General features: G+C 53.8%; 1 protein-coding gene across 1 annotated transcript; it reads left to right on the top strand.

Moving 5' to 3' along the window:
- Window positions 1–4,405: 4,405 nt before the first annotated feature.
- Window positions 4,406–7,470, top strand: Hmx3 (H6 family homeobox 3). Its single transcript, XM_032895604.1, has 2 exons — window positions 4,406–4,844; window positions 5,447–7,470. Exons 1-2 carry the CDS (start codon window positions 4,445–4,447, stop codon window positions 6,115–6,117), a joined length of 1,071 nt encoding a protein of 356 aa, XP_032751495.1. The 5' UTR covers window positions 4,406–4,444; the 3' UTR covers window positions 6,118–7,470.
- The last annotated feature ends 1,426 nt before the right edge of the window (window positions 7,471–8,896 follow it).

Genomic DNA, 8,896 nt, shown 5'->3' with positions numbered 1-8,896 from the left:
TGCATCCCCGGGTAAGTTCCATTTTCTCTTGTGCCTCAGTTTCTTCACTCTCAAGAACTACCCACCTCACCCTGAGATAGTGGCCAGTGTTCATCGAGGGCCCAACCAGCGACTGATGTCTAAGATTTGCTCTGCATAGTGAGTTCTCTTATTCTCAGGGAAGGGTCAGTAACTTGGCCACTCTAGGGAGTTAGTACATGTCTCAAGACACATATGTCATCAAGGGCTACATGGCTGCAGTCACTCCCTAAGCATTATATACTCAAGGTCACACTCATTAACCAGAGCAGGCTCTTTGGTAGTGTCCTAAGTAGCATGCGGAAAAAGAGCAGGAGCTTCCTGGAAGACTGGGTCAGAGTTTTCCAGGGGGAATCACGGCTCTAGGCTTTTGTCCATTTTACCTACACATCAAAAACCTATAACTCAGGAGAGTTGGGTGGTAAATGTAAACACCAGGAACAGGACAACTCCTGTTAGTTATGAAGGCCTCCAGTACCGGTCTTGCAGCTTTGTCGAAAAGCCTACCTGGCCCCCCAGCCTTTCTGTAAGTCTGTACACTGTGTCTAGGGAGGATTCATCCACTCTGGCTGCAGAAGGAAGCCCCCTGACTTGGCTAAAATCCTAGAGAACATGCAGATACTCCCCTCCCTTGGAGAAAATCTTGCATACCAACTTGCATTCGTGCAAATGTACAAATGACTTTTGCACGCGGTAGGTGTGGGACACAAGTCTAAGCATGCGTTTGTCAAGCCCCATTCTTTGTGTAAAAGTTTGGTGTTAATCATTAGTGTTCTCCAGGCCCCTTTTGGCCTCTTGGCCACTGGTCCCAAGAGACAGTGATGCAGAGATCTGACTCTGCACAGCCTGCATGCTGAAAATCTATAGGCACTACTCTTAGGCAGCCTTGTTCCTGGGAAAGCCTTTAGGTTTTGTAAAATGTATCATCGAAAGACCTCAGATTATCTGAGTGTGTTTGCTCATGCCTGTAATCCCAGCATTACAGAGGCCATATACCGACTTCTAGGGAAGCCCGGGCTACAGACTAAGATCCTATGCCAAAAGCCCAACAACCTAGATTTTCACTAAACACTTCAAAAACTGTGTTGGCAGAGTGTATGGGGGGAAGTTGCCAGGGTGTCTGAAGCACTCTTGTCAAGCAGACCAATCCTTTGCAGTGGGAATTGTGGCTCCACCCACCCACCCATCCATCCACCCACCCACCCACCTATCTATTCATCCATGTTCTCGCCCACGCATCACCAAGGTCAAGAATTGAGGCACTAACACAAACCTTTACTGAAACTCCCACTCACCGGCCAACAGTGCACTGAGCTCTCGAAGGATAAGACAGCTCCTTCCTGCATTCAGCAGCATCTTGAAGCTCGGGCAACTGCAGTCAGACTCCACATGAAAAGAAAAGGCTGCAAGGAGAAAACTAAAAGGAGACCTTAAAAGGAGACAGAGAGCCAGGAGAGGGCAAAGCAAGAGAGAACTCTTCCAAAGGTGGCTAGACCTGCAGGGACCTGCAGGCGACTTCACCCTTGGTTTCTCCCATAACTCAGTGTTTTTTTTTTCCCCCAAGTGCTTGTTTTCTAAGGGTGGTAGGGAATATTGCGGCCTAGGCTTTTAAATACTTAGCATAGGTTCCGTGTTTTCTTCAGACTCTTCTGTAGTTTCGAGGATGTCCCATAGAGGGCGATGTTTGCCCGGCTTTACAAGGCATCATGGTGCTGCCGGTTGAGGGAACAAGCCTGGCTGGAGAATGAGTAAATTGCTATCCCGAGCTTTTTCGAACCGGAAAGGAAATCTCAAGTCTATGCTTCCTGCTGTTGAAGTCCACCTGCGGTATCTGACACCCAATAAAGAGACCCTTTACTCTAGTAAACTCCCCCCCCCCTTTCTCTCTGGAACACTTATGTTGGATTGCCCCCAAGTAGGCTGCCTCTTAACTCTTCTTGGGTCCATACATACTTCTGGGTCTAGTCCCAGAACTGTGATTGGCCAGAAGCCAGGGACCGATGTCTTTCATGCCTGTCTTCCTAAGACAGAACATTTTTCACCCCTGCGGGCTCCCAGAGATGGGCTTGTTGCTGTTTTTTGTTTTTTGAGACAAGGTGATTGAACACAGGGGCCTCTCAGGGTAGGCAGAAAATAAGGTAGCAGTGACTCACAACGACCACTTTTCAGAGAATGGGAAATATTTCCTCTTTCCCTAATTTAAAGGAGACCCCGTGCATCAGAACTTTAGCGAGTGTTCACACCTCTGCAGCAGCTCCCCACCAGACCCTCACATACCCTTGTGGGGGGAGCAGGGGGGCCTCCGCAGCCCACTGGGCCACCAGGTCTGCTGTGTGCAAGCAGTGCTCTCCGAACCTATAAGAGAAGAAAGATTTCTGCCTTGGGTTGGTGGGTGGGGTGGCCTCTGGTAGTCCAACACTGTTTGGGTGCCTTAGGTACGGCTTCCCTCTGGACACCTTTTCTTTATAAAAATCTGAGCGTATTATCAACCCTGCTTGAGCCTCGGAGCTGTGATTGGCTCCAACTCGGATTTTAGATGATGCGCCCTTGTGCATTCCTGTAAAGCCTTGTGCGAAATCAAAAGAATAATAGCAGCCATTTCTGGAAGCTCTACTTACAAGGCGAGTGTAGGGTTCGTTATTGAGGGTGGATGTCAAAACTTTAAACACGACCTTCAAGATTTAGTGGAGGCTGTTCTGGTGCCCTGGGACTGAGAAATAAAATAAACCTACTTCTCATTTGGGGACCCAAAACTGTTCAATCTGCACTAGCTCAGGGGAGCTTGAATTAGACAAGGCTCAACCAAAAAAAGAAAAAAGAAAAAAGAACGGGGTGAGGCAGAGAAAGCTCAGGTATGAAGGGAGTTTCATCCCGGCTGAGAACGAATTGTCATCTTTTTCCGGCCAAAGAACTATCCCTGGGGAAGGGACCCTACTGAAATCTAAAATTGAACTGCTTGTCTCTCGGGCTTCCTGCTCGATCCAGGGAGCTGTTAAGGTGGATGGAATCCAGCTGTTACTCCGAGGCCCGCCGCGGTTCTACAGGGACTTGGAGGCCCTTGGGACGTGCCGCAGGTGTCGCTGTCAGGGTCACAACCGAGTAAGGTATTCCTCTGCGGCTTCGGTTCTTGGCGCCTATATTACAGCGTTAGGCAGTTCCAAACGCCAACCGTTTTGGGGGAAAGTGCTGTGTTCAGATCGCAGGCTTCAAGTTGGTCCTTGAGCCGTGGACAGAGCCATCCAGAAAAGAGCGGTGTCCTTCGATGTGCAGCTGTCAGGGCGAGAACACCGCTACTCCGACAGTTGCACAGGGAAAACGCGGGCACAGAGTCGCATACCCACTCCAACTCCCGAAAGATTCAGACTCACTCTTCGATTTTCAGGACCGAAGGCCAAGGCTACACGGATTCCTGAGCCCGCGGACTAGACGAAGAGCCGGGAAGCCTAATTCCCCTCTTCTTGGCCGCACCCTGATTAGCAGGTTTAGGGAAAAAGTACTGAGTTCGTTCCGGGCCGTGGTGGCGCTCTACTTCCTGGACCAAAGCTTTCCAGCCGCGTGGGGGCAGCTGGCCCCTGCCAGGCCGGGAGGGGTGGGAGAGTGGCGGCTGCTAGCGCGGATAACCCCGAGGTGACCCGGGCCAACCTGCCCTGCCCCTCCCCCTCCGGCAGACCGGACAGCAGCCAGCCCGTGGCCGAGCCGCAGGGGGTAGAGGGAGGTGCGTGCTCCAGACTCGCGCTGGTCCGTGCGCTCCGGCCCGCCGGGGGCGTCTCCTTCTCGAGGTCCCTCGCGCGCCTCCCGCTTGGTGGGAGCTCTCAGAGTGCCTCTTTAGCGAGAGCCAATATCCTTTTGTGCTAATAGGTTTGTCCTCATTTGCTGCCTAATTGGACTATATAAAGCCAATAACAGGCGGGCTCTCATAGCCCGAAGCCAAAGCGCCAAAATCCGAGGGAAGGCAAGGAGGGGGCGGTGGAGGAGGCGGCTGCGGGGCCCGGGCTCGGCTGCGCCTTGGCCGGCCTAATCCCATTTGCCATTGTACGCGCCCAATCGCCGTATACTCCCCGCATTTAACTTGGATGACATTTTGATTTCATCATTAGCATCCGGCGCCGGATTGACGCATCCCCAAGCCGGGGACCGCTCTCTCAGCCTCCTCCGGGGGAGCCGCAGCTCCTACCCGGCCCCCTCGCTCCCTCGGCGCAGAGGCAGGTCCGCTCCCCGCCCCTCTGGACCCCTCCCCCATGCGAGCCCGCCCCGGCCCGGTCCCCACCCCGCCCTCCCGCGGCTCGATTCGCGCCCGGGGCGGCCCCCGACTTTGAGCCCCGTAGTTGAGTTCCGTTTATGGTCTGATTTCCGGCCCCTAGCCTGCTCGCCCCACCGTCCGCCTGTCCCGCTCCCGCCCTCCGTGGGACCCGGAGGACTGGGGACCATGCCGGAGCCCGGGCCGGACGCCTCGGGCACTGCCAGCGCGCCGCCCCCGCAGCCTCCTCCCCAGCCTCCCGCGCCCAAGGAATCCCCGTTCTCCATCAGGAACCTGCTCAACGGAGACCATCACCGGCCGCCCCCGAAGCCACAGCCGCCCCCACGAACGCTCTTTGCGCCGGCCTCGGCCGCCGCCGCTGCGGCCGCCGCTGCCGCCGCCGCAGCCAAAGGTGCCCTGGAGGGCGCCGCGGGCTTCGCGCTCTCGCAGGTGGGCGACCTGGCCTTCCCCCGCTTTGAGATCCCAGCGCAGAGGTTTGCATTGCCCGCACACTACCTGGAGCGCTCCCCGGCCTGGTGGTACCCCTACACCCTGACCCCCGCCGGCGGCCACCTCCCGCGACCAGAAGGTACCGACCTCTCTTTGAACTTTCGTTCTCCCCTCTTTCCCTGTGGGCCGGTCCCATCCCCGCCCAGGGCTGGTGTCACTGCAGTTACGGGATGCCTGACACCTGCAAACCCGAGTTTTGGTTAACTTCTTTCCGCCTCTAGCCCGCATCTTTCCTGCGTGCTGGGCTACGAGGCCCCGGAATCCAATCCCACTTGCTGAGAAAAGAGGTGGAGTTGGAGGCCCCGGCGCTGCGCTTTCCGGGAAAAGTGGCCTCCAGCAGGCATGGGTGGCTTGGGATGGCCTGGGTGGGGAACTAGGCCTGGAAGGCACAGTTGAACCCTAACCGTGGAGAATTGTTCTGCTGGCCCCTGGCAAGGGAGACAGGAGATGAAATGAGCGGCCCTGCGTTACCATTGCCTCGCCAGTCCAAGGGAGGCGAGATCCTAGATCTTGCTGCCCCACTGCAGCCCAGTGGGGACACGGGAGGATCTCGGGAGGACCGAGCCCAAGGGCCAGGAGCCCGAGGCCAACGTGCGGGTTAAGCCTGCTACTCCCAGATCCCTGCCTCGCTCAAGGTTGTGTCGCTGTGCTTTGTGTGCGTCCGTTTGTCTGTCTCCCCAGCCTCTGAGAAGGCCCTCCTGCGCGATTCCTCCCCTGCGTCCGGCACAGACCGCGACTCCCCGGACCCTCTGCTCAAGGCTGACCCCGACCACAAGGAGCTGGACTCCAAGAGCCCGGACGAGATCATTCTGGAAGAGAGCGACTCGGAGGAAGGCAAAAAAGAAGGCGAGGCGGTGCCTGGCGCGGCGGGGACGACCGTAGGGGCGACTGCGGCGACACCGGGCTCAGAGGACTGGAAGGCGGGCGCCGACAGTCCCGAGAAGAAGCCGGCGTGCCGCAAAAAGAAGACGCGCACCGTCTTCTCCCGCAGCCAGGTCTTCCAGCTCGAGTCCACCTTCGACATGAAGCGCTACCTGAGCAGCTCGGAGCGCGCCGGCCTGGCCGCGTCGCTTCACCTCACCGAGACGCAGGTCAAGATCTGGTTCCAGAATCGCCGCAACAAGTGGAAGCGACAGCTGGCGGCCGAGCTGGAGGCGGCCAACCTGAGCCACGCCGCTGCGCAGCGCATCGTGCGCGTGCCCATCCTCTACCACGAGAACTCTGCGGCCGAGGGGGCGGCGGCGGCCGCAGGGGCCCCGGTGCCGGTCAGCCAGCCGCTGCTCACCTTCCCGCACCCTGTCTACTACTCGCACCCGGTGGTCTCGTCTGTGCCGCTGCTACGGCCGGTGTGAGACGGGAGAGGGGAGAGGGAATGAGCACCCGGCCACCTTTCGGGGATCCCGGAGGAGACTGGGCCGGGCCGAGGGTGCCGGGCTGTGGCCAGCGACCTTGGGCTCACTGCCTTGCCTCCCACCCCCCAATAGCATTTTGTAAGTATTTGCAATGCATTTTCGTGCAATTCATTCCTATGAATTTGAGGCGCTTCTCCTCTTATTTTTGGTTTTGCTTTCCATTAAGAGAAAACGAGGTGGGGTTGGGAGGGAACGACAAAATAACCAGGTCAAAACTTCCAATTGAAAGTTTGTTTTTTTTAATGTCCAGATCTCCCCTTAAATTTCCATTGCGCTGTGGCTGGGGAGGGGGGGTGTTTTTACAGAAGGAAAATAAGCGAAAAACTCAATTTTTTAAAGTTTATTCATTTTTCTGAGGAACTATTTTCAAAATCCCAAGAGAGAATCCATATCGAATTCATATTTATTTCTGGATTTCTGGGTGTGGTTTTTCCTGCACTCCCAATCAGTTACCCACCCCCCCAACCCCGCCGCTACGGCCCTTTCAAAATCTGGGCGGCCAATGGTAAGACCCTCACTCGGCTGATCTGTGACAGTCAGCTCCATTTGTCTCAGTTTGTGACTGAAGAATTCGCTAATCAAACTGTTTAAAGGGAAAAGACAAAAGCCTCAAATCTAGACCTGTAACAGCTTCATATCTGGCTGGGTTGCAGTGGTCTTATTTATCACTTGATTTATTTAGTGGTAATATCACTATTACTACTGTTATCTGCTTGAGAGATTAGTTTCTTCTTCCTTCCTCTCTCTTTTTATTGAAAAAAAAATACATTTTTATCCTCCCCGTTTTTTGTTTTTTTTTTTTTTTTTTACTTTGCAGCAACCGTTGTGCTTTGGCCTGTGCAATATTGTACAAAATTTCCCTAGAGCCCCGCCCCTTCCTCCGTGGGGATAAAGACCACCCTGCCACGGCATGATCATTAATGTAGAGGGAAGATTAAGCAGGAGAGGGGGAAGGAAGAAAGCAAGGTAGATAGTGATGCTCCAGGGAGCGAGCTAGGCAGAGTGGAGCGCTTTAAGTGAAGGACAATCAACGTAAGAGAATCTTAACTTATTTGATAACTGTACAGTTTTTCTTGTAAAGTTCACCCCCAGCTCCACAGGGCCGCTTGCTCTGGTTCCCTGTTGGCTACACCTGTTGTTCTGTTGTTTCCATTTCGTCTGTTTCCCCCTCCCTCCCTGTCCTCTGCCAGAGTTCAGTCTCTTTTTAAGAAAACAAAACAAAACTCCACAAAATATTGTTACACTTAATGTTGTTGTGGAATCGAATTAAAGAAAAAATAAGCCTTTCACGTTGCCAGACTGTGTAACTTTGAATGATTTCCACCCCCCTGGGAGCAGGTGTCCAGGGAAACTCCCCTTGCCTCGCTCTCTGACTGCCTCTTGTGCTCTTTAAGTCTGACCTGCACTCACGCCCCTATAATCCAGCCCGCCGAGGAAACAGGGGCAGCTTTGTTCAGGACCCAGGGCGTTCCTTCCTCTGTGTCTTCTGCTGCTTGAAAGGCCCTCGTCAGAGCAAGGACGAGTGAGGAATGGGAAGGGTCTAAAGACCTGGGTTTATGTCTAGCTTGCAAAATTGAGCAAAACGACCCTGAGCTTAAAGGCAGGTGGTATTTCCCAAGAAAGAGCTAAAGCTTGCCTTCTTTCTTCAAGCCAGGGTTCCTTCAAGAGCTTCAGGACAGCTAAGATTGTGGTGCCTGTGATTGTCCCCAGGGGTGTTGGAGGAATGAAGGGAGCACAAAGCTTGGAGTTCTGCTGAGTCTCGAGGCAGGTCATTAAACCTAGCCGTCCTTGAGATAGGTGGACAAGGAGTTAGCACTTCTAGGACAGGGAGGTTTCAGATGAACTGAGAGAAATTCAGGCACCCGGCGCGTGCATAACTTGTAGGGGATGTGCCACTGACTGAGATAGGACTAGAGTTGACTGGTCTCCCAACCAGGCTCTGTGCCCATCAGTTCTCAAAGCTACCTCAAGGGTAACTAACCTGTTTCCACCCACCTGTTTTAGCCGGTGCCTGGAAGCCTTTTTTCCTCAGGCCACTTCCCCTTTGGTCCTCAGCACCAGAAGCAAGGCATTCCAAAATAGCTTAGCAGAACTGGGCTGCAAGGGAAGGAGGGAAGTGGGTATTCAGATGCCCCTTGCCAATTCACCAATGCCTGCCTGCCCTTCAAACTCTGTGATGTGTGCATGCACACACACACACACACACACACACACACACACACGTGCATGTGGTCTCTGTGTGTGTGTGTGTGTGTGTGTGTGTGTGTGTGTGTGTGTCCTGATCACACTCTAAGCAGTGTTCTTTTGGAGCTGGGGAGCTAAGGAACCAAAGGCAGAGAAGATTTCAGAGAGCATTGCCATAATAAGCAGGACACCACCACTGGGGAGCGCCTGTCCGCACTCCCTCTTTCTCCTACTGTGTTGCCAAGCTCCTCCAACTCAATCGACACAATTGATTCCACTGTGGCTGAAATGCAACTATCGGGTTTTTTTTTTTTCTGTTGATGGAAAACTGGCCCCAAATAAACCAGTGTTCATATTTGTGGCAAAATTTTAGCCTGGACCTCAGTGAAGATAGATCTGCCTTTATTTTCCTCTGGTTTGGAATAAAAACGAGGGCATGTGTCGTAAATGAAAAATAAACAGAATATCGGGGTCAAAATATGTCGTTCCCTGTGTTGCCTGAAAACAGAGTGATGCCTTTTACTGTTGGCAATAC

This window comes from Rattus rattus, chromosome 2, assembly GCF_011064425.1.
Source record: "Rattus rattus isolate New Zealand chromosome 2, Rrattus_CSIRO_v1, whole genome shotgun sequence".
In the NCBI taxonomy this organism is placed as follows: Eukaryota; Metazoa; Chordata; class Mammalia; order Rodentia; family Muridae; genus Rattus; species Rattus rattus.
The sequence above is the reverse complement of the archived record's forward strand: the minus strand, read 5'-3'. Positions and strand labels throughout refer to the sequence as shown.